The following is a 25,548-nucleotide window of genomic DNA, read 5'->3' as shown; positions in this document are numbered from 1 at the left end:
TGTTTTAGAAAGAAGCAAGAACTCTTCATCCACCAGAGGACTGATTGGTATTTCAGTGCTAAATGTTTTTGACTCGGTTTGAGTTCTGCAGAGCAGTGAAAGATTTCAGTAACTTTTTTTTTTTTTTCTCCTTAACATTGATACAGATTTAGTTTGATGGATGGATGAATGACTTCTATATCAAATCTTTATTTCAACAAGGGAAAATTTGTTTACAAACCTGTGTTAGAATGTTTGCCAAAAATTAAAGACTTTTTCTGGTACAGCATCCATGGAGTAAAATTTCTGGTTGGGGTTTAATTGTAATTAATATTGGACTAGGTGTTTTACACTCACCCTTACATTTGGGGATGTGAAAAGGAACTTGGTCACGTTGCCCCTAGAAAGATCAACAATTACAGGGTGTTGACTGCATCATTGTACTGGTCAGCAGAAAAAAAAGAGGTCTATTTCACATCGATTTTGGTTATGGCATTCTGTCAAATAGTCAGTCTCTGCAGTAGACTGGCTGTTCTGGTCAGCTGTCAGAATCAATTAATGACAAAGTCAGATCAATTTGTTGATTGTCGCTATAGTTATTTGGAGAGAACATTTGTGTATCTTTGAGAAGTCACAACTTGTTTTTTTTTTTTTTTTTTTTTTTTTTTATGTCAACAAATCCTGGCTCTAGTCAATGTTGACGCAGGGTTGCCATTTGAGTTTCTCTGCCAGTTTCTCATGCAATGGTCAACCCAGGATTCAGACACAACAGGTCCCTCTGGCAAATTAATGCTGATGGCCAAGTGTCGTCTGTCACCACTGACCTCCTCTTAGCCTTCCAAAGATTTTTGTTGGGTCTGAACAACAGGAATTAGTCTAAAGTAGGCCATTATGGCTGAAGGAATGGCAGTGTAGGGTTGCTAAGAGTCTTAATGATCAAGTGAAAAAGTTAAAAAAATAAATACCCCAACACTGTTTAGAAATGAAACAAACTGTGAAAATCAAGTTCATTTTGAGTGAAATCTGATCCCACCCAGCTGAAAATGTCATTTTAACATTTCAATAAAAAAAAAAATCACATTACCTGGAAATTGTCTGCCATGTCTTGTCTTTTACAAGCGTATGCCCAGTCATTTTTAAAAGTTGCAAATATTAGTGATGAGTTCAGCACGAAGAGGGGACTAGCTGTATCTCAAATTTCTGGTTATTTAGAAGGCCCAGGGAAAAAAAAAAAAAAAAAAACTTTGCAAAGTTTAAGGTCAGGATTAATTATGATGTGGCCTTTGTTCTAAATGCCACTTTGGGAAACAGTTTTCCTCCTCGGCTTCCCTCCAGTACTGACACAACCATAGGGAATGATGTAAGATGATCAAAAGCTAATAAAAAAAGATAAAGGTTTGGAATAGTAAACATCAACAGCACTGTCGTAAATAACTCACTCGATAGATTTTGGAATAATGGAAAAGGAAACTGATGTACTAATGTTTTTAAGGACTTTATTTTTTAACAGGCAGTAGTTTACCAGCAGCCCCCACAATTCCTCCAGCTCACACTGAATTAAAGAACCTAACAATCAGGGGATTCCTGGTTAGCTTTCACCATTAACAATTTTATATCATTATATATATATATATATATATATATATATATATATATATATATATATATATATATATATATATATATATATATATATATATATATATATATAATATATATATAATATATATATATATATAATATATATATAGTTAGTCTCACTTTAACGGAGTGCAACCTCAAATTGCTGAATGACTGAGCATTTAGACCTGCTTCAAGCAAACTAAAATTTGGTTGGAAAGCTGGACAACGTATTTTTGTTAGTAAGTGTGAAATGATCGACTTCACTGAATACTTCTACGAGTTTCATGGGCTTCGCTTTTTCTTTTCGCGTGTTAATTTCTGTACGTATGTATATTGAAGATACGTTTCCATTTTTCTTTCATCGATGTATTTTCACTGTAGGAAATGTTTGTCTATAGTTAAATAGGCTGCCATTAATAATAAAGACACATAATAATCACGCACATGGAGCACGCAGTGTCCCTTTAAGAAGAAAAGTCCGTGGTGACGTCATCTCCAAAAACAGCAGACAAAGGAAACGCGGTAGTCTTCCTCCTCTCCGTGGATCCCGCTCCATCCTTCAGCTCTCCGCCGACACAGACATGTCGCAGCAGTTCGTGCAGGCCAAACTCAAAGAAGACAAAGTGGTGCTGTTCATCAAGCCCACGTGTCCTTACTGCGTCACGGCCAAAGACGTTTTGTCCAAATATAAGTTCAAGCCGGGACATCTGGAGTGCGTGGACATCAGTGGACGCCCTGACATGGACAGCCTGCAGAACTACTTCCTGGAGCTGACTGGAGCCCGCACGGTAAACAGGAGGAGGGGGTCACTGACACTGACGGTCAAATAAACTGTGGGACTAACCTCAGCCATCACAGCCAGAGAAAAGATCCTCAACAGGCCGTAGTCCTCACAAAACGAGCTCAACAAGTCTGCAGCAGGAAGTGTGCAAACGCAACACACCCTCTCGCTACATTGAGCAACGTTTAACAGCAAGTCAGCTTAGAAAAGTGTGATTTATTCGCGCTATAGATCCGTTCTCTGACAGCAGTACACAATGTCATGTTAATGAAGGCATCATGGGACCTCAGTGTTTTAACCTTTTAACCTTATTGGTGCGACACACCCAGAGACGTTTATGGGAACTTCACAATCATGTGGACAGGGTGGAGGGTGTGTAATGGCTGACATGTGTGCTGCATCATGATGAGCTGTCATACTGCCCAAAATGGTGCAAGACATCCACAACTGCATCTTACTGGATGTGGGTTTCTTGTGTGCAGGTCCCACGGGTGTTCATCGGAGAGGAGTGTGTTGGCGGCGGCAGCGATGTGGCAGCACTGCATACGAGTGGCAAACTGGAGAGCATGCTGCAAGCCATTGGAGCCCTGCAGTAACCTGCTCCTGGCCTCCAGGTACAGGACACTGCACAGTCACCTCATTTATCTGGATACACACACTGATGGAGCGAGACAGCTTGTTGGGGTGTGCAAGTGTGTGGTGGGGGCAAGAGCATGAATTAGTAACAGTAAGCTCTCATTTAAGTATGAATAAGATTCCCAAGGTGGCGCTCAAATCGATAAGAAGTAATTGTTTTATGGTAAAATCAGCTCTGGGCCCACGCTGAATCATTTCCTGATAGCACTGTACAGATGGTCGACAAATGAAAAGAAAACGCCTGAATCAAAGGGCAGAGACATAAGGAGAGCAGGTGCCTCCACGCAGGGGGAGTTGTGGGTGTGACTTCACCCCCTGCAAACATAACAAGGTCCTCTTTGATTAATGTCACCCTGACGGCACACTTTAGCATTCATTGTGAGTGCTGTCAGGCAGAACAGTAAATTTGGCTCCTGACGACATAAGCTGGGACTGTTGGGATCGAGTCCCAGCTTGTAGTCTGTCACGTGTTGACCGAGTCGCAGTTAGGATGGATGACTCTTCTCTGGCGCAGGGGTCAAGTGAGAGCGCCCCCTCCAGCGTCACCCTCAAACCACTACAAGGAAGAATTGGGTTACTTTTCTTTAAATATGACACAGATTGATTCTGAATTGAGCCCCAATGCACCCGTACACCGGCCTGTGCCTGTAGCACAGCATGCAAACGTAGCAGAGAGCAGATATTCAGAGAGTCTGTGGCGCATTCATTCTAAAACTTGTCTTTATTTAAAGTTAGACGTCATGTTTATCTACAGTCTGTACAGCGCTGGCCCCCGTGGAGCCACACATGTCCACTTGCTGGGTGTGGATGCAGTTCTGGGGGACGCTTTGATTCACAGTCCAGTGTTTCAGTCAGTATTTCATGAGTTGCCTCCTTTGTAACCAGACGTTGGCTTCTATGAGATTATTATTTATTCTTTTTTTTTTTTTTTTTTTATATATAGACACCCACTTTCATGGTGTTGCAACTGCAGCTTGTCGCCATTACAGTTAGATACACATCAACTGGTTAAAGATGACAACTTGACAGTGATCATGGTCTGTACTATACACACAGCCAGCTGCTACAGCAGTGCAAGAACTGGACATGAACACAGCTACATGCAGCTTGTTGATCATTAACAGAAGATATCGAACCAAATCAGAAATGTCACTTTTGATCTCATTTGCTGAAGACTAGTCTGAAAAGTTTTGGCTTTTGAAACCTAGTTTTTTTCAAATCAACCATTTTTTAATTTGTGGAAAGTAAATACCAGGGAAACACTGGACTGTAAAATAGTATTACCAAGTCCTCCTTGCCCCGAATGTAGGAAAAAATGTAAATAAATCATAAATGTCCATATATAATATAGTTTACAAAAATAATTGCAGCACCAATAAACCATAATTTCATTATGATTAAAAACAACCTCTCCAAAAACAAAAGAAAATAAAAAATAAATATTAAAATAAACATTGTGTATCCACCCAGAGGCATTGTGGTTTTAGTGTACCTACTTATGTTCATGATATGGTTGTTTTTTCCTGCATCTTCACACCCGTCCTGTACACGGAAATGCTACAAAAGGCTTCTGCTTTTTGTGTGTGTGTGTGTGTGTGTGACACAGATGGACCCATAGTATTACTTATTGCACATATATAAGGAACAGTTTGAACATTGCTTCACATTTACCTACAAAGGAGATGATAGAAAAGTCCAGCTGTGAAAGAAGGTTTGAAATACATGGATTATGGATGAGGAGTTTGTGTATGGAGCGTCTGATTTTTGACACAGGCTTCATCTTATTTCATGTCAGGATTTAATTTTTAAATCGTCCCTCAATGAGAGTGAAATGGCCTCCTTTGACACAGCCGACAGTTGTGATTTACTCTGTCTCGCATGGTAGTGAAATCAGTCTGCCTCACTGATGCTGCATTATAGATCTGAAGGAATCTCAGAAAGGAATTGTGATTATATTGGTCCTGCTCGTATGCTTAACGGAGGGGCTGTTAGATTACAGATGAAAAGGAGCAAGACTGTGCTACCATCAGCATTACCAGTTGCTTTCCACTCTCCGTCAATGTAGGTCACTGCTCAGATGAGATGCTCACTGAGCCACCGAGAGAATCTGAGGCTCAACGGTTACTTCAGCTGCATGTAGACAGTTTTTGGATGCAGCGGGACACAGATGAATCATGGGTTGTCATGGGTGTAGTGTAAGAGGAGGCGGTCCCATGTCCAGCGTACAGAAGAAACACAGACATTCCCGGGAGTCGAGTAGAGAAGAAAAAACACTTCAGCACATTTTCCTCCTCCTTATTCAAACCTGAAGTTGCGTTACCCGTTACTGAAGTTTGAACCGCTCTGGACAAGGTCTTGGTCTGTCGTCTAACATGTGTTAATGTTGATTTTCAAACTCTTATCAGCCACTAGAAGATCTCTCACAGAGCCTCTGGTGCAAGACCAGACAGTATTAAAGTCAAAGTGAGTTTAAAGTCATTTTGTATTGCCTATAATGGAGTAGTCTTTATGCTAAAGTCACACACATTCCTCCAGGGACACAGAAGCGTGTCGCAGACTTGACATCCCTTACACACAATGCTCTCCCCCTGGTGAAGCCGTCACACATCGTTGTCCTCTGCAGTGGCGTCCCCCCCAGTCAGCTGTTCAGCCAACAACACAAAAAGAAACAAACCTTTCTTCTGTTTCCCCTCTCAATGAGCAACCCCACTCTTTATCGCCCTTCTCTCCCCTTGATTTCCACAGGCCTACGGAGTCCAGATGGGGTCACATGACTATGCAGCGGGACTTGCGTAGTTTGCGTCGCCGCTGCTGATACTCGCTGAGCTCCTGCAGGTAGCCTCTGGATGGCCACCGTAGCCTCTCCACCTGCTCACGCTCCTCATCTGGAACACACACAAGCACTACCCGTCCATTTACCTTAAAAAAGCCTTGTGTGTATGACCAATGATGACAATAAATTGATTTACTGCTACTAACCTGAGCCATGTTGCTATTAATCAGCCTTTTGCTGCTTTTATGTGGCCTTTTAAACACAAAAGACTCTAACACCCAAAAGGGCAAACAGAAGCCTTTCAAATAACTCAAGCATAAACTTGTAGCATGTAGCTGAAATACTATAAGAGGGTATAGAGCACAGTCTAACACATATTTACTGCCATTTTGTGCTCTATGACGGAGAGCATAAAATGCTGAGGTTATCACAGGCGTCCATGGCCATTTTTCATTTCTAAAGCCCCCTTTCTGTTATCCAACATTCATAAGCACTCATTTTAATTCAACATTCATTAACAGGCAACTTGCATCTCATGTACTTTTATCCTATGCTGAGACAGTTGCTGCCCCACCTACACATACTGACGTGAAAAAGGCCAGGGGCACTTCTGTATCACACACAATGAGCTGGTTCACTGTGTTATTTTACTTTGCTCAATCATCACTTATAAGGCTTATTTAAAATCATCAGGAATTTACTAAGATGATAATAAATAAAACGAGGCACCGACCTGAGAGCTCCAAGAAGTCCGGTTTGTGACTGAAGATCAGGTAGTTGTTGGCGATGAAGTGGAGGAGCCAGACGTACAGCTGTTCTGCATTGTGGCACTGAGGAAGATTTGAAACAGAGAAAGCATAACACATAACTATTTATCTTTCAATAATTAACATTTCCAACAGATTACCATGTGTATCTGTTGGGTGTTTTGTTAAAAGTTTAAGCATTAATTATGCCACGCAAAGATTGGCGGGTTGTTGTTGGGTTTTGTTTGTTTGTTTGTTCTTTCAGATTAAGAGCCAGCCTTCCTCCATGCACAGGAGGCTGAAGGAGTTTTCCTTTCACATTGTGGCTCTAATCGGTTTACGCTGACAAAAATCTCCTACAGGTTGCACACTGACCTTTGCTCTGCGGAGTAGTCGGACCACGCTGATACCTGTGGATGCCAGCTCTCTACTGGGCATGCTCTGAAGGTAAGCACACACACAGACCTCACACAGGTGCTGCAGACGCTTCACCTGGTACATCTCAGCACAGACCAGCACGGCCATGGCCTGAAGCACACTGGCTGGACACACAAACACACAAAACACTCTCTGACGTGCTAAACACATTGGTGTAACATATCTTTAAGCATTTTAATACATTTCTTGTGATTAAAATTCTAATAAGAACAAATACAAGAAGACAGTTTTTTTTTTGTATATTTTCTATTTTATACAAAATTAGAAGGTGAACAACCTACGGAGGCATCCGTTATCAGTTACATCATTGCATTATTTCACCAAAAAATGACATCAGTTTTACTTCAAGCTGTACTGATATTATCGAAACGGTCTGCATTAGCCGACTGACAGAATTAGTGGCTGGCTGGTGAACACGGTCGAGCACCTCAGAGATCGGTCCTCCAGGGGTTGAGCCCAAAACAGAGCTTAAAGGACAGTGAACACTGGTGTGATATATGCAATTTTGTGCTAACCACAGTAGCTCCATTATGTGATACTGTGCTGATGTTGAGTCTAAAGCTTGTTCTGCTGCTCCCAATGGCCAAAAATATATATCAATGAATCCAGCATTGAGAAGAAAGTTGAAGCACTTAGCCAAAGTCTTTTAGTCACAGGACAGCCAGTGCTGTCATCAGGGCCTCCTTTGTGTGTCATCCGGTTGTTGAATGGCCAACAGATTTCATGGAAATCTCTGAGTAGAAAAATGTGATTGCTGTGTTTTCAACAAAAGCCATCACATGGACTAAATCTGCTATTTTTGAAAATAACTCATTAGTCAAATCCTTTTAAATAAAACAAATCAGTTAACTTCCTATTGCTGTTTTCAAGCTGTCAAATAAAATCCCAAAACGCACACAAACAACAAATGTCAAGCGAGTACTGTAAATCTCATTATGTAATGTCAAAATGTCAAATCACATTATTCCTTCTGTAATCTGACTCCTGTCATTTACGTGCAGCTCTGCTCAGCTGAGCAGCAGCCATACAGCCATACATACCCTTCATATTTCATTGCACAATCACCCAAAACATGCTAAATGAACATCAAAAATCTGCTCTCCCACTATAAGTCTGGTTGTTATTTATCTGAATGAAAGACTCTGAAAGTCTGAAATGAAAGTCTTTTGAGTTCACACCTTTTGTTTTGTTGCTCCTGGTGGCGTTACCTTGCTCTGACCTTGACTACTGAACTCTTACATAACTGCAACGACTGCAGCCTCTAGAGCTTCTTCATGACTTTAATTTCCAGCTCCTATGACTCAACTTGATGCTGTATCTCTGGAAACAGCCCGTTTACCCTCCCCATACCTGAGCTGCATCTGCTTATTAAAGTTTTAACCATCAGCTCCTGAGAGCTGTTCATTCCGAACTGAAGCTTTAAACTGTAAATGCAGCAGCATCATTATGTAACAACACCGGAGAGGAAGCTGGCAGTGAGCGTTATAGTTAACGCTGTAACTCTGTAACTAAAAGTTTAAATGAGGAGACCTTTATTATTCATTGAGGAAACATGCTGTCCTAATGCTTTCTAAATGTGTGGGTCTGCTACTGTAAGGCTTAGACTGCAGCTGTGACCAACACCATTGTTGTCGTGAACACACATATACACACAACTCCTTCAAAAGCTCCATCAGTCAATACAGCAAAGACTTGTCGTCCAAATCTGACAATACACACACACACACACACATATCCAAGGCCCATCAGGCAATACTGCACCCATTCAAAGCTGTGTTGAACCCCACTAGGAGGCAGAAAACTTAAAAATAAATACAGCAAAAGGATTTGATCAGCTTATCCACTTGTTTTGCCCAAAATGTTGGCAAATTCTTCCCCTCACACACACATGCAAAGACACAGGTACAGAGCAAATTTCACCACCAGGCCAGTCACGAGTGATGTCTATAAACTCAACATATCTTTCTAAATCTCCCTAACTCCCTATCTCTGAGAACAGATCAAAGTTTGAGGTGAATTGATTCAATTGTTTGTTGTGTGGGATGTAAACAATGAGCTGAGAATGGCAGAAATCAGCACCGAGCTGCAGGCTGACTGTTGTTTTTCAGTGGGATTAACACTATCAGCTCACCTTAAATAACAGGGAGTCCCTTGCTTAATTCAACTTTCAGGTAACAGAAGCTCCTTCGATAATTTTCTGCATATAATGTCCTGCAGCTCACTGCTAAAGAGAGTTTTCGGTACTTTGAAAATGCGGTACACAATGTGTTGGAGAGTGACAGAGAAAAAACAACAGGACGCCCGGGGCCTTCATTTGGCACCATTAAAAGCAGATGAAGCAGTGATGCGACGGGTTGATTTTGTCATCGCTAAATCTTATTTGATTTTAAGCTCAGTGCTGTTCTCCACACGCCTCCTGAGACTGACACTGGCAGCATGTCGCAGCCACACAGATGGCTGATGGGAAGTGTCATCTGCGCTATTGTTCATGAGCAAAGTCCGTAGGAAAACACTCCTCGACCACTCTGAAGTGTTTTCTGCTTTGGGATTGATCCTCAGGACTTACATCAGAGGTCTGTTGCCTTTCTATAAACAAATGTCAGATCCATGGCACATAAACTGACTTTCATCTCAACCAAGCTTTCATTTTAAGCTGTCCTTCATTATTTTTTGTTAAACCAACAATGGAGGATGTGACAGGAAATGGGACAGATTGTAGGGGCATGACAGCCCAGAGTCCAGTCAGCCTGAATTGGAGCCATGCTCAGAGCATTTACACCCACATGGTATGCACCCAAGCTCTATTCATCCTTCTTTGAATATGGGAACTATTCTTACTTGTAGGAATAGTCTGGTGGTGTAGTCCCAGCCGCCTGAATGGATAACACGCTGAGCACAAACAATCTGACCACCGTACAAAATGTACCACAGGGTTTAATTAGTTCACAAGATTAACAGGAGCAAAGGGCTTTTCCCTTACTAAATTTAGGACAGTCTATAAAGATGTGTTTGCAGTTGCAGGAGCTGTTTAATCATTAATCTTATTGTGTCCAGTGGAAGAAGAAGTGGCCACAGCAGGACGTTTGGCCACTGTGCAGTGAACTCACCAGGACAGCAGGAGTCAGTGTAGAGGTACTCCAGGAAAGACAGGAAGGTATCCGAGGAGACTCCGTGGATGGGCACCACCCGGCTCCGGGCTTCTGCATACTTTCCACTGAACATTGCCGCCATGACATCACAGCGTGCCACCAGCACAGCACGGTGGGCTGGTAACACGCTGCCTGGAACACACCCGGGTAAAAGGAAGGTCTGGTTTGAGAATTTCAGAGAAGGGTTTGGAAAAGTACAATGCCAGAGTAGAGTTCATACCCAATATATTATTCTGCGATGATTGTAGCTTAACGCACTTATAACTTTGACTTAATATCACTAACTTCTCTTTAGAATGATCAGAGATTTATGGAGACTAAATCTATTTCAATTTGGCTTTTGCAAATAATGATCTCATAATGGGCCATTTAAATAAGAAGAAATAAATGACATGTGAAGGGCTGACACTAGTCCTGATATAATCACCGACACTAACTGCCACTCACAGCAAGAGACAGCTCTTACCGCACTTTATTAGTCTGAGCTGGGGAAAAAAAAACCCTCTTCTTGAGCTGGGCTTGAGGCTCTGGAGTACAAGGAGAAGAGCTTGCTGCACTTTCTATTAGATAAATACTGATTAAGAGAAGCTGTCGGCCATTATTTCAGCATTTCTAAATTTGATGGTTTAATAGAAGTGCAGCTCATGGAAAAACTTTTGGTGAGATGAAACATGATGGGCACGGAAGGAAGACCGGCGCTGACCGTTTTGTCTTATTTTGTTTCCAAATGGACGGCCAAGCCCAGGAATGAGATCATAGTTGAATCATAGCTAGTAAAGAGTGACCTGCCTCTGCTGAGTGACAGTGCTGCATTAGTGAGCCTGTGCGACTCACACATCAGCATGGACCCACCTTGCACCATAAAGATGACATCCGAGTAAAGTGGAGAATTGAAGAGGTTGACAAGAGTCTGGGGTCCGAGTTGAGCAGCCCGTGCACTTGGGGTATCCCTGGGGCCCTACAACCCCCCGGCGCCACACACACACACAGACACACACACAAAAACAACCACCCAATTTGTGGGAAAAAGCCAAAAGGAACAGACAGAGAGTCATCATTCCTCTGCAGGATATCAAGGTACTAGTTCCCAGCACACTTGCAATTCTGTGCGTCCATAGCACTTCCCCTGCGGAATACAAATGGCCTGTCTGCCAATCTTCTTTCACAGTATACAAATACACTTGCGCTGCGATGCCAAGAACGATGTGATGAAACTGAGAACAGACTGAGAATCAGTCATATTAACACATTACATGGGATTTCAAGCTGCTTAAAAGGCGAATAGCACAAATATATGCGTTAAACAGCAATATACATGAGTCAGTGGTACAATAAGGGGTGGCTGTGCAGCTTTGTTGGGTGCATGTGCAAAAGTGGTTTTGTTCAGTCCACAAATGAGTGTCATTAAAACATCCCATTAACTTTATGCCACCTTTCACGGTCAAGTGAAGTGCAAAGAACTCCATATTCACAGGGGGAGAGTTGGGCAAACACAGAGTCTTCAGCTGAGACAACAACAAAATCAAGTCTCTTTGAACTCGTAAAAAACGACAGAGAGCTTGCGGAAAGTAAAATCCTGCCAGTCTCACAGAGTGAGACGTCCTGGAGGTGTCTGCAGAGGACAACAGCAAATCGTGACAGGACTTTAGTGTGTCTCATCGTGTTAAACTGGCCTTGCTGTGTCTTGGTGTGTCGCCTCAGGTAGAAGACCTAGTTCTATCCAGATGGGCTGGTCCACCATTCGAGGTGCCTCGGGCTTGTCAGACATAGCAATGTCATATCTCCTGATGTCTCTCTATGTGTACGTTTGCTGCGTATTACACAGTGCCAGCTCATGTTTCCTGATGAGACGTTCCAAATTGATGCTGAAATTTTTAACATAATGTTGGATTTTATGGCTGACATCCAGTAGGAACTCCCTACAGATCTTGGGATGCGCTTTTTCCTCCTTTGAGACCATCTCTTGTTTGTTTTGTGTTCATTCCCACGGTGTCTGAGAGGTGATTAGGGGGCACTAATTATGTAAATGTGCTAATTATAGCTACATTTTTACTGCACTGTTTCTAAACAGGGTCTTGCTAATTAAGGTGCTGTTAGACTGCAACCACCAAAACATGTGTTTATACTTAACTTTGACACATTATAAATATTTAACCTTTTTAGTTAGAGAAGGCTGCTCTAGCATGCACACCATAAAATATCCCAAAGTCAAATGAGGTCTTAATTCAACGTGTGCATTTTAAAAGACAGAGGAAAGAGATCGTTTTAAAATTGAAGACCTCACCCTTTCCCTCCCGATGAGCGAACGTATGCGCTCCATCAGCTGAGCAACAGCTAGAGTGTTCTTCAGCTTCTCTTCCAAGGCCTCCTGGAGATGCTCCCACTCCCACGCTCCTACAAAACATCCATAAACAAACAGATCTTATGGACCCACAATAGCACAGTTTGCAAAAAACAGAGACACACTCTCTGCTACTGGCACCATAATCTGACCACCTACGTGACGCCGAATACCAAATACCTGACAATACAGGCTTCTTCTAAAATGTGTTTGCTTTTATAAAGCGTAGCGGCTGAGGGTGAGACACTCAAGCTGGATCTGACCTCTATGAAAATGAGTCCATGTCAATTGATTTCAAGTTGTTATTTTGATACAAATAGAAAAATATGCATGTTAAGTAAATATTCTATAAAGACATTGAAAGCTTTGATACCACATTCACAGTCTAAATTAAGGATGTAGTCATATATATATATATATTTATATATATAATTAAACTTTTGAGTCTGGACTGCAGTTGTTTAATATCCAGTCGTATCATAATATAGTAAAACTAAAGTTGTTAGCTAAAGCTGGGCTCAGTTAACTTCTGTATTTAGAACTAGTGCTTCCAACTCTTAAGACTGTAAAAACACAGCAGCGCTTTGAGCCCAGAGTCAGCATGCTGTCTGCTCACAATGATAAGGATAACGTGCTCCTGTGCAGAAGGACATGTTGTGGACGTTGGCCACCTTAGGTCAGTGAGCTGGTATGCTCATTTCAGAGTGCCACTAAGCTGAATGGGAATGTCTTTTTTTTTTTTTTAGAGGCTTTTGGTTAAAAACCAAAGTGTTAGACAAAATGAGATTTAACCTGATGATGCAACCGTTAAGGAGACATTTCACTAAAAACCTTATTGTGCCATTATAGGTAAAGTATAGGTCAGGATATTTTTAGTTCCATCCACATGGAAATAATAATCAGTGCTGTCGTCTACAGTGAGATAATGCCATCAAAAATGATGCAACCTATAAAGACTCTATCACCAACAGAAGCGATATATAAATATAATATAAATATAAACTTGTGGAGTGTACCACATTTCAGTGGCCCACTTCTTTCCCTGCACAGCCTGGCAGCTTGATTGAGGTGACGCACTCCATCTCACTGGGATATAAACAGACTGTCGATGGAAGAAGGGAGCCGGAGTGGACAGGATTCAGCTCATCGTTAGTTCATAATGACTGTATTTCGGGTGATAGAGGGATTACCTCAGCGCACCGTCCTGGATAATGACACCTCATACGCAGGTGAGAGATTAGCTCAGGAGTTACTGTGGAGACACCAAATGACAGCACTGGATGGGCTGGCAGACGCCTGTTTGTAATATCACCAAAACACCTATTTTCATGTGTTTGTGCTCACATATTTTCACAAACAGTAAATACAGATTAGCACAAACTTTTCCTTAATCTCATCCATAGCTGTTACATTCCTCACGCTTAATCTCACCCTCACTTAAACCAAACCCCCACAGAGACAGAAACAAGCGAAGGCAGGCTTCTCCCCCGCCGAGATGCGTTCTCTCAAAAAGGCTGTTGTCTAGTCTGGGGTGTAAAATGTCATCCCAAAGAGGACCTAGATGACCACAAACACACAGTGAATCATCTGTGTTATATGCAAAGCATGTGCTTCACATGTATAAAACACACAATAGCTGCCCAGTGACAAATTCAATAAATCAGTGGGATTCTACACAACGAGACAGATTCTCACAGAGTTAACGTCATACAAGCAGAAGTCACGGCCTCTGTGGCAGTCCACACACACTAAAGTGGCAAAAAAAAGACATGGAATGGAAGCATGGAGCATGGACTAATACCATAAGTTAGACACTGGCTGCCTACAGAGACGTGACATTGTTATGGAATTTGGGCTGCTGAGTCAATAAAATAAGTCTCAACCAACAAATGATTGGAAATAAATTGCGAGTGGAGGATATTTGTCCTGTCTCTAGCGAAACAAAGAGTGAAGGACATCAAGCATTGGCACAGTGGGCTTTGAATGATTCTTTGAGAAAAGACACAAATTTACGTCTAATTAGCCAGTAAAACAACAACAACAACAACAAAAAATAAAAAGGAACTTAATACTGAAACACACATGCTTTACATGGGGTCAGCTGCTTTTAACATACAATCACACCCCCATGCTGAAGGTCAACATTAGTCATTTTTCACACAAGACTTAACGCAGTTTCCCTGCAGTGTTTTATGGAAACGTGACATTCGCATTCTGCTCAGCACATGCTTTTTTCTCCAAACCACACACACATCCACAACATAACAGTATACTCTAGTGGCCAGCTCTCCCAGCACCAAAAATTCTCTCGCCATCACATTATCTCACAGACATGCAGAAAAGCAGCACCATACACTCTGCCAGCTCTCTCACCCTCATGTTCCACCACCTTCATTTTTTCCACCATAATGTTACAGTCCTCACTTTCCCATCTTTCTTGCATCATAGTATAAACAAATCCACACAAGAGTGTAAGTGTGTCTGTGTGTGTGTGTGTGTGAAAATGCATGCTTGTCTCGTTTTCTTCTTCTCGTTTTTCAACTGTTGATTTCTTATTCTTATTCATGCAGCTCCTCACACAGACTCAGCCTGACCCTATAATCTTCCTCCCTTCTCCTCTAACCCTTCACAAGCACATTAACACACAAAGCCCGCTCAGCTCATGTGTGTGTGCATGCACACATGTGTTCATTCAGACCATCAGGGCTTCTTGCATGCTAAAAGGCAGCTATGAATCAGATGTTGGCACAGCTTTTAGCCATGAGGACTCCTGCACAACATGCAGCCCGTTGGCATACACAGGCGCTGTGATCTAACATGCAGCAAGCACAGCACTGCAGACTGTAAGCCGCAGACCGAAAAAAAGATTCTTGTTGCTGCACTAAAGTCCTTTTCAGAGACGCTTCATACACAACAAGAGAACATTTAGGATGCAAGACCCGCAATATGCAGCATCTGGCTGTAAATTTTAGAGAAACACTCCCCTGTAGCTCTGTTATGCAAAGTTAATTTACAATATTATTAATTTTACATGACAATGACTTTCATCGCAGAATTAATCACCTGCAAATATAAAGCTGCTGTAACAGACAGAGGAGCCAGATTTCTATCAACTAATCCCTACAGCTACAAAATGATGGAAGTTCAGTTTCTGTACAGATGTGGCTCATTGCACTCATGTCCATAATGTTTAAAGTACGAGAGCTGGCGGGAAATAAAGGAATCATGAGTGCTCTGAGATTAGTACAAATGTGCATTAAGAAAGCAGTGTGGGATCACACTATTACACGATGAATGATCAGATCCTAGATTAAAGTACGACAGTTGCTGAAGATCAAGCTCTTTCAATCTGACTGATTTCTGTTCCTCAGCGTAATGGAATATTGGAAAAGACCCAGTATGGCAAACTGCCCTCAGCTGCCAGGGGATATTAATGATCACATCTAAATTATTGGAAAAAGAGTAACTGCTTTTGGGATATGAAGTTCTCATGCTTTGGATGTTAGTCCAACTCTATTTAAACTCCAGCTATAATGTGCTTTAAGTGCACAAATTAAACACCAGCAATTACAAATACACAGAAATCACTAAACTAATTAATCCGACCAAAAGTCCAGTAAGGAGGTTGCATGCCTTCCAAGTCTCAAGCACCACTTCCCTCTCTCTAAAAGCTCTGCTAGCTCCCTCCCATCTCCAGCTACAAGGATCATCAGCCAATCAAAATAGTTGTCTCTCTCTGTTGTCATTTCAGCACCATTGTCATTCTGTGACCCGCCTTAAGTATGGAAGCCAGACCATCTTCAATCAAATGGGCTGATTGGAAGTTTCCTTTCCATGCACGCCCCATCATCAAGCGCCCTTCCTCATCACAGCCACCACCATCAGTGTCAAGGCTCCAGGATCCAGGAAGAGTAGGTAAAGTCTCATCTTTTTCTTTCACAAAAATGCCATTAAACTTCAATGTGTCATAATCTTTAGGTCTTCCATTGGATCACACTATAACTAAATTGATACACTAAAGAGCGTATACCTTTTTACAACAAAACAGTTTTGTTTTCTCTAAAAGCCAAAGCATTGTTGAGACAGCATGCAGTGTGACTGGAATAAAATGAAGAGACAGCCTTGCTGATTGCAGATTTGTCTGGACAAAGTGCATTTTGGCTGCTGTTATGGAGACACTTTCTATTTGGCACTTCTGTGTAGATACTGATGCCAGGATGTCATTTTGGGCAACTTGATTGTTGAGAAATCACAAGGTTTGAATGAGATGAGAAGCCGTGTCCCATTGTTGTGTCTGTAGTTGATGCAAATTTTGAAACAGAAATATTTTAATGAAATTCATCAGACTTCACTCTACCAGCTCCAGACTACATATTTTCCTATTTTTATTTTATTATTTTTAGACTTGACACCTTGGTTCTTTAACTGACGAGTCAGACATTTTGATTTGTAGGAGGCTCCACCACATTGGTCCAGACTAGAACATCTATCTGATGGATTGCTGGCAGCTAACAGAGGATGAATCCAACTGATGACTGTCCTCACCTGACTTTTCACTTTCAGGTCAACAAATTTAATATGTCCAATCCCATAGTTTATGAACAAATAGGCTTAGTCATAGCTGTACTTGTGTTGAGCAGTAATGAACATGTTGATTAAATGGATAAAATGGCAGCTGACTTCTTAAATGTGACAGATTTCTGTTTTTTTTAGTCCTTTATGATTGTATATCGAATATCTTTAGGGGGGTTTTGTGTTAAATTTGAATTTGAATTAACATAGTCAACAATTAAGTGTTTGAGAAAATAATTTGAAGTGTGTGCATTTGAAGAGTTCACATTCCTGTAGCCTAACCTTTCATAATAAAAGCTGTCAGTGAAGGTTCTACACAGTGCCGGCATCTCACAAGCAGCAGTGGCTGCTGAGATGTTTACATGGAAATGTATTGCATTCATGTATTCTTTAGAAATATTCTGCAAAAAACCCAATATGGCAGATTTTGAAACGTTGCATTTGAGTGCACAGTGTTTATTTACCTCTGTAAATAAACATGAGAGTTTCCCACAAGCACATACACAGCAGGGGGTCCTTCACCACCAGACGGGAGAGTCGTCCTGCCAGGTACCCGTCTGATCGTGGCATGTCATCAATAATGCCCCCGTCCCAGGTGGAAAGCAACGAGTGGGGGCCTGGTTCCCGCTCTCTGCAAACACATCTGGACTGTGGACGCTCCCTGTCCAAGCGGAGGTTAAACTCACATTACTTCACATTCAGATACAGAGTGAGGTTGCAGGAGGAGTTTAGCTCCTGCTGGTTACAGTATAAGCTGCTGAATTGCTTATTAAGCTTGTGGAAGTGCTGATGTCTCTCCTACCTGGTCTTGGGCCCCAGGAGCAGCTGTCTGAAGTACGGACTGACAGCACACAGCACGGCCGCGTGCGCCCACCCCAGTTCTTTCCCAGAATCCCCGGCATAGAAAGCCACATCAGCGAACTGCACGCCACGCTCCAACAACCACTGCATGTCCTGGGAGAAGCTTGACTCCTCCACACGGATGGGCGGAAGACGAGCTGGAGGGAGAGAGGGTGAAATCAAGACAACGAGCAGATAAGGAGGATGGGTTGAGTTAAGGAACACTGCTAAAATCCAGCTTGTTGCCCAAAGTGAAAATCCACCAATTTAATATATTCAGAGCATTTTCTGATTTCAACAATTTATATATATATAATTTTTGACATCTCAGAGAGAAAGGGGGTGTCTACAGATTGGAAATTTTGAAGCGATGGTGCAGTCAGACCTTTTAATCAGGAAAGAGCCAAGAGTCATGTTTTTACGCGAGTTAGACAAAACCCTCCCAGATGTTTGTCTCTGTGGCAGACCTGCAAAGATGCAAGCTGACACAACTGCACTTGACTCTGGTCCACTGAATAAAAGTTAGGGAAGTCTCCTTTTTGTTTCCTTTTCTCTTAAACTTTAGGAACAGACACCAAGTGCTGACATCCACCAGCTATCTTTGAGATAAAAAAAAAAAAAGTTAGCATGCAACAAAATTATCCCAGAATCCAAAGGGAGGCCAAACACTTTTTTTTTTCTTTCTTTTTTTAAATTAAGGTTAATGTTTAAAGAAGACCCAGAAAAACATTGGGAAGACAACAGTCACAGATAAATGATTTGCTAAGTGAGTGTGAGAAGTGAATTATATAAAAATAAATGTTGGAAAATCTGTGGAAAGGCAGCAAAGCCTTTTCCCATTATATTCCAATCTGTTCCTATGTGGACCTCATCTGCTTTTTTATGGCCACTCAGAGTTGGCTGTATTCCTTAATCAGTGCTTGTCATATTTAATGCAAGCTACACAGTGAGTAGACAGTGCTGGATGGGCACCAACAGCTTTTCCTCAGGGCATAAACCTGTCAGTCACTGCAACGAGGTGAGTAGATATTCAGTGTCTAACACCTGTATTATATATTTGTGTTAAATATTCTGTTAGCCTGTTTAATTTCGACAATGCAAACATTTAGTGAATTGAAAAAATGGCACAATGAAATTGCAGCAGTAGTTACAGCAAATGCAGAGCCAGATGACTAAATCGTGACTGTGAAATCAGCAGCAGCAGTGGACACCTTCCTCTAAAACAAAGGCTGCTCGATCGAACCGGTGTAGGACCTGTGATTGGAGCCAAATTCACTGCAATTAAATTATTTCAAATTCAACACACGGCGCTTTCAGTTTGTGGCAACATCCAGCAGTTAGGAAAGGCAGTCAGCCGCAGATTTAATCAGACTGTCCTTTAGCCAATTAGGAGAAAATGTGCCACAGTGTAAAAGGTCAAACGTTAAAACAAAGGAAATGCAGCAGCAGTCTGGTCTGTCACACGGCACTCCAGCTTGGTCTGCTCTATGTTTAAGCTTTGCTACAATAACCATTTTACTGGGTCTCAGCTGTTTATGAATTTTTGCGGCTCCATCAGTCGTAGCCTCCTTTGAACATGACAGGCATGGCCGTTTATCTCTCCTCATAATTAGCCTTTTGTGTTAGCTGACGCTGAGTGCCTTAAATGCAGTTTAATTGAGTCGGCAATAGATCTGCAAGTGCCTCGATGTTGCAGCAAACAAAATAAAGCCTTTCAATTTCAGTGTGGCTTGTTTGGTATATTAATTAAAATTCAAGATGAAATTTGTCTTTCAAATAAAAAGATTAAGATTAAAATTAGATCTGAATCAAGAATGAGTAGTCTTGCAAAATGCAAAGGAAAGGTTCCAACCTGCCATAAAGAAAAGAGCTGGGAATTTGTAAATTGCATTTAGCTGAATATCTAAATCCTGCGAACCAACTTCGGATAAGCGGATGAAGACGGATGGATGAATATATATTATTCCTCTGACTGTTCATCAGTCAGAGGGATAATACAATCATTCACTTTGAAGCTTATTAGAAATTCATTGACTATAATTGTTTAGCAGTTAAAATAAATGACTGATTCATTAATGATGAAAATTAAAGGTTTAACATTTTTTAAAACTTAATTGGTTTAATGACCCAGACTGTGCCTACTTAGACTTCCATGGTTTCATCTATGATGCAGGCCTTTTACTACTGACAGGCTCTGCCAGGTCGCCCTCAGGCCAAACTGTGATCTGTGTGGTGCAAAATTTAGAAGACATCATAAAAAAAAAAAAAAGAACTGCGTTAGGTGTGATTCTGTCTGGACAAGCAACTTTGTTCAGTCCAGGTCTGACACCTAAACTAATCAAGAAAATTTAGTTAAGGATAAAGTTAATGACCAATCCTCTCCCATCCCACAAAAACAATCACTATGGTGATTCTGCTCAAGGCACTAAAAGCTGAGTTTCTGCTGTATCTGGTGTTGAAAAGAGCTAAAATTGATTCAAACATGAATGGATAAAAGTAGTCTACCTTGCTCTTTGTCTCTTGTCTTATTTCCTGTTTGGAACAGAGCATATTGATCTGGATAAAAACCATTGTGCTCAGCTGTTTTATAGCATTGTGAGTTCCAGGAGAAACAATCCCTCCAGTCTGAAAACTCTCTAAGCACCACAAAATAAGCCATTCAAACCAACAATAAATACTAATAACCTAAATAACCTAATAAAGACAATAATCATTATCAGTATTTTAAAAATTAATATGACTGTCTGTTGAACACATTAGGCCATAAATAGTAAAAGGTATTCAAAATAGCATTAGCAATTATTAAGTAATGTTAGCTTTTAGAAACCATGGTAGTCCACTGACCTGGTTGTTCTAAGTGGGGGGGGCGAAGCTCATTCACTTTATTCCCTCGTCTCTTCTCTGGCCTCTCTTTGGCTTTGTGTTTCAGACACTGAATCATGAAGTACTCCAGCTGATCAACACAGAAATACACACATTAGTTCAAACAGGGTACAAAAATAGAGCTGTTACATCATCAATTCTTTTCTTTTGAAACAACTTCCTGAGAAGACCAATGTGGCTACTTGTCCTTGTCCCCTCAACTCAAATACCAGAGCCGAAAACGTTGATAGAGTGGAACAGACAGGAGGAACTGCTGCTGTCGCTGCAGTTAGTTGTGTTGAAAACACATGGAAAAAATGTTTTTGTTTTTAATTCGGCACACAGCAGAGGTGACTGATCTGACTCCACTGTTGTCATTAAATTCCTGTTTAGACCTTATGTGGCGTCATCACGTACCACACTGCCAAAGTAGCGTCCAACAAAGACGTGGTTTAGGGAGGGTAACTCCAAGTAGGTGGCCCCCAGGTCTCTGGACAGCTGCAAACCTTCACTGTGAGGCACACAGCTACTCCAGTCGGACGCACACAATGGGCACGTACATGGAGGGCCCTCATCTGAAAACAGGCAGACATGGAAAGAAATGCAAGATGGTATCATTCCAACTGCACATAAAACTGGATCTAATACACTTACATGAAAAGTGGCTAATTAGTCATTCATGTGAGATTGTAGCTTTTTTCGGACACATAAATCTGCTGTAATTTCAACATCGAAGGCTTGTCCATGTCTCACCAAATGAGATATATTAGACAAGAATAAATTAATCCATGCCAACTGAAACAAGAAATGTATTGCCATACAAGCCTTCAAATATTTCATATTAACATAAGCACACCCATAACTTGGATGGTCGTAGGTAAACTATGTTAACATTACTATCAAGAAAAGTAAAAAGAGAGACAACATACTGAATCATCAATATGCAGCGTAAAGACAGCATAAAGAATATTTTTTCAACAGTCCTGGGGGTTTTTATTTTGTCTCTTAATTTTAATAAAATATAAATAAGAAACAAGACAAGCTAAAAGTTTTGAATGATTAATGACAGAATTAATACAGAAAACACAACATATTTTGCACAAACAGAACATACAAATTAGACGCTTCAGCCACATGTGGCTATATGTTGTAGACCTGCCATCATTCCTGACTCCTCTCATCTACCTCAGAACTAATATTTAGACATACAATAGAGCGCGTCTGAATAATTATTTTCACATATATATGTGTGTGTGTTGCCGCGCTACTTTCAGGCAAACACCTTTTTTCTGTAGTAATTCTTGAGGAAAAAACAAACAAAGAATTCCTGCACCACAGGATCATCTAGATATTTAAAATCTGGCATGTGCACCAGGAGCAGCAGTACTGTGGCCAGGGCAGTGTGCTCAGGAACCAAATCAACAGAATCAGACACAAAATTAGAGGGATTATCTTGAAGGAGAAAAAGAAGCCGAGAGAAGGACTGCACTCAGGGGGAGAGAGCCAGAGAGAATGAGCGGGACATGCAGCTAAGTGCTGAGGCGTTTGATAAATCATACTGCTAATAACCTACAGGCATGACACACAGAGAGAGAGGAGTGAGTGTGTCAGAAGCAGGAAGAAAAGAAGAGTGGGTGTCTTTGTGTGTGTGTGTGTGCAGACGTGTGTGTCTGTGTGAGCATCACTGTGACAGGCGGTGACTTGGCATATCAATGGAATGTTTGTGTGCGTGAGGGTGTGTTCGTGCATGCCCTTGGATAAATCTGTCTGTGCTCCTATGTTCAGCGCTGGTTTAATGGCTGCGTTACTGCACGTACGACAGCGCTCTCTCCACCACAGCTGTGCCTTAGGTGGTCTGAAGTCAAGCAACAGGAAGCGCTCAGGGCTCAGCCGTCATTTTCTGCAGTCATGAGGGGATAGCATCAAAATACTCACGGCAGCCACAAACAAAAACACAAACAAAGGCTTTGGTCTACAGCTACCCGCCGTGTCCTCTCTCTCCCCAGCAAAGAGTTGACTTGCACTGTGATCATTCTGCAGCGAAGCTCTGACAGGATCTCAAAGTATGTTGAGCAGATAAGCTAAAAATACAGTCTGCTGCATTTTATGAGCTTGTGTACAGTCTGCACTTGACAAGGGTCAGTGTCTTTGCAAATACACTTGGACTTAGGTGCAGATATACATGCATGTTAAAGCCTGATGTATTAAGCTGCCTACAGTAAGACGACGTACTGATGGCCATTACCTTAGTGTTTTGTAGACTCTGATCTGCAAAGCCTTTAATGTAGGAGAAAGTATAAACTTAACATTTTGTTTTGTTGTGTTTTCTGCAGGGAAGCATGTGTGCTAACAGCCTGAAGGCACCCAAGAGGACATTTAATCAGGAGCATCTTCTTCACTGATGGAAGGACACAGTAGAGGACAACAACAGTCAGTTCACTGGTTCCACGTGGAGAAGAGGATTTTGTCCCAAAAATCAAAATCAACAACTAAGGTGAACAGTAAATTAACCGCGAGGCACCGGGATAGATAAAGACATTTTCTATTTGCTTCCTCTCAAATTCAATTCTTCGTGCATAACAATGATAAAGTGTTAGAGGGGCCATCAGCTGCCACAAAACAACCCAAAAAACAATAAAAAACAAAAAGCATCCTCACCATTTAGCCGTGCTCCAACAGCGACTAGGATGACAGGTACACCCCAGTGCCTCAGGAGTGGGCGGAGTCTTGGGGCATAGCCATTCCTGACCTGCTGGAAGGCCAACTTGTCAGTGACTGAATATTTAATGACCAGGATGTCCGCTTGCTCAAGAACTTTCCGCACACTGGCCCAGTCACTGTCCAACAAGTCCTGGAAAGGGAAAAACGGGATGACAAATATAAATAGTCACAGGTTGGAAGATGACACGCACATAACATATGCAATAAACAGAATTGGCTGCATAGTCATTGTGTACAATGACTTTCACCTCATCTAACCCCCCCCCCCCCCCCCTTTAGGACTCCCAATGTAGAAATACTTCAGCATTGCCCTTGGGACTTTACCCCCAAGGACCTGCGTAAGAATAGCAGATCTAAACCAGCCTGATTCATAAAGCAGTAAAAAAAATCCTTTCACAAAGATTTTTGATCAGTTTGAATAAAGAGACATAGAATTAGACTGACAGATTTTCCCCAGTACCGCCAGAAAGCCCCATGATAGGACATACAACGCTGCTACAAACAGTGCCTTCATGTCACATTCATATGCTATTAAGAACAAAAGTTCTTTCAACTGTTTTTTTTTTTTCTCGTGTGCAGTGCATGTTAAAATAGCGTCCTAAGAATAGAGTCGTTTTTATAAAGCCTGCAATCAGTGCTGGAAGGCAAGTGGCCTTGAAATTTTAGATGTTTCTCATCTTCTGAAAAACAGGAGCAGAGTGAAAAGTACACATCATCAGTTAAGTAACACACTCTCTCTCACAATGGACAAAAATGACACCACTCTTTTTTTATAAGGCTTGTTTTGACATCTTAGCCTGCTTAAGCCTTCTCTGAAACCTGATCAGGTGTCACACAAGCAGTAAGAGAAGGGGGTAGAAGTAAGAGCCAAAGTGGCACCTAAAACAAAATGATCCTCATGTGCAATCTGAAGAGGTGAATGCCGAGGCGCATATTCAAACTGTGCCGCACATGCAGCTGTCTACTTTTCTCACTCTGCCCTGCAGTCAAACACACCACCGGTCTCTCACCCAGCTGGGACAGTCCCGGACCACCACGGTGACATCTCCAAACACTCTGGAGGTGTACTCCATGAAGGCTGGGTTGTGCAGGCTGCTCTCCAGGTCGCAGGGTCCCACCAGCGCTCCGTGACCCAGGTAGCTCCAGAGCAGGCCTCCCTGCAGCTGTCCTTGGCCCATGATCTCCTCTCCGGGCCCGACCCCCCCGGGACACTCGCTGCCCAGAGCCACGATGTGAATGGACCTGCAAAGCCCCAGAGACAAGTGGAGGGTGAGGGTGAAGAGGCAGGAGGTATCTCCCAATGCTCCTTATTATTCATGTGTATCACGGAGACGGTGCAGCGCTGCTGTCACTGGGTATGATTGAGAAGAAGCTTTCGGAGGCCCTTCTAACACCTGAGTGCCTGTTGTGGTTCAACAAATCACACACTTGGAGCAATTATGTCGGTTCCGCTTTGATATTTACAAGACAAAAAAAAAATAAACAAATGCAAATAAAGCATACAACCGCAGCGGGGAGCCCCTTCTGCCGTCCCCCGTGAATGAGTTGTAGCCTCACAGAAACTTACATGGTGGTATCGGCGGTTTTGTTCCGCGGATCTGCGCTATGGAGTCCGTCTCCTCGCCAGCCTGCAGTCAGACTCGGCTTTTCCGCAATGAGCCTCGGCTCGGGCTCCGCTCCGCGTTAATCCCTCTCATCGGCGGCCGGCCCCCCCCTCGGGAGCACGGCTGCTCGGGGACTTTCGCAGTCACTCGAACGGTCGATATTCATTCATAAAAACGGTAAACCCGATATCGTCCCGAACCGACCGCAGAGGCGCACCGGATAGCCGAGGCGGCGGAGTGTGGTGGCAGCGGCAGCAGCGCCCATGGGCAGCTGCCGCGGTAACACACACACACACACACACAAACTGTCAGGCTGGAGAGAGCTACAGCGTGTGTGTGTGTGTGTGTGTGGGGGGGATAAAACAAAGTGTCAATGGCAAAGAACAACAGGAGAGAAAGCAGGGTATAAAGGGAATGGGGGGGGGGGGGGCAGACCGGACTGAACTGAATGGTCCTGTCTGACTCAGCAACACGCACGCGGCC

At 42.3% G+C, this 25,548-nt stretch overlaps 2 protein-coding genes across 3 annotated transcripts; one reads left to right on the top strand and one right to left on the bottom strand.

Moving 5' to 3' along the window:
• Positions 1–2,102: 2,102 nt before the first annotated feature.
• Positions 2,103–6,002, top strand: glrx (glutaredoxin (thioltransferase)). Its single transcript, XM_029502296.1, has 3 exons — positions 2,103–2,390; positions 2,866–2,997; positions 5,765–6,002. Exons 1-2 carry the CDS (start codon positions 2,184–2,186, stop codon positions 2,977–2,979), a joined length of 321 nt encoding a protein of 106 aa, XP_029358156.1. The 5' UTR covers positions 2,103–2,183; the 3' UTR covers positions 2,980–2,997; positions 5,765–6,002.
• On the bottom strand, positions 3,882–25,286 carry rhobtb3 (Rho related BTB domain containing 3). Of its 2 annotated transcripts, XM_029502295.1 has the most exons (13): positions 25,029–25,286; positions 24,472–24,703; positions 23,399–23,591; positions 21,158–21,315; positions 20,723–20,831; positions 17,841–18,036; positions 17,503–17,699; positions 12,410–12,519; positions 10,978–11,083; positions 10,084–10,257; positions 6,914–7,080; positions 6,526–6,622; positions 3,882–5,904 (listed from the first exon to the last, which is right to left on the bottom strand). In XM_029502295.1, coding segments are annotated over exons 1-13 (1,860 nt in total). In that variant the 5' UTR covers positions 25,031–25,286; the 3' UTR covers positions 3,882–5,785. The 2 variants fall into 2 exon arrangements, 1 of the variants encoding a protein (XP_029358155.1); XR_003840740.1 differs by lacking the exon at positions 3,882–5,904 and having other exon boundaries at positions 6,914–6,979.
• Positions 25,287–25,548: the final 262 nt, after the last annotated feature.

Source organism: Echeneis naucrates, chromosome 5, assembly GCF_900963305.1.
Source record: "Echeneis naucrates chromosome 5, fEcheNa1.1, whole genome shotgun sequence".
Lineage (NCBI taxonomy): Eukaryota > Metazoa > Chordata > Actinopteri > Carangiformes > Echeneidae > Echeneis > Echeneis naucrates.
The sequence above is the reverse complement of the archived record's forward strand: the minus strand, read 5'-3'. Positions and strand labels throughout refer to the sequence as shown.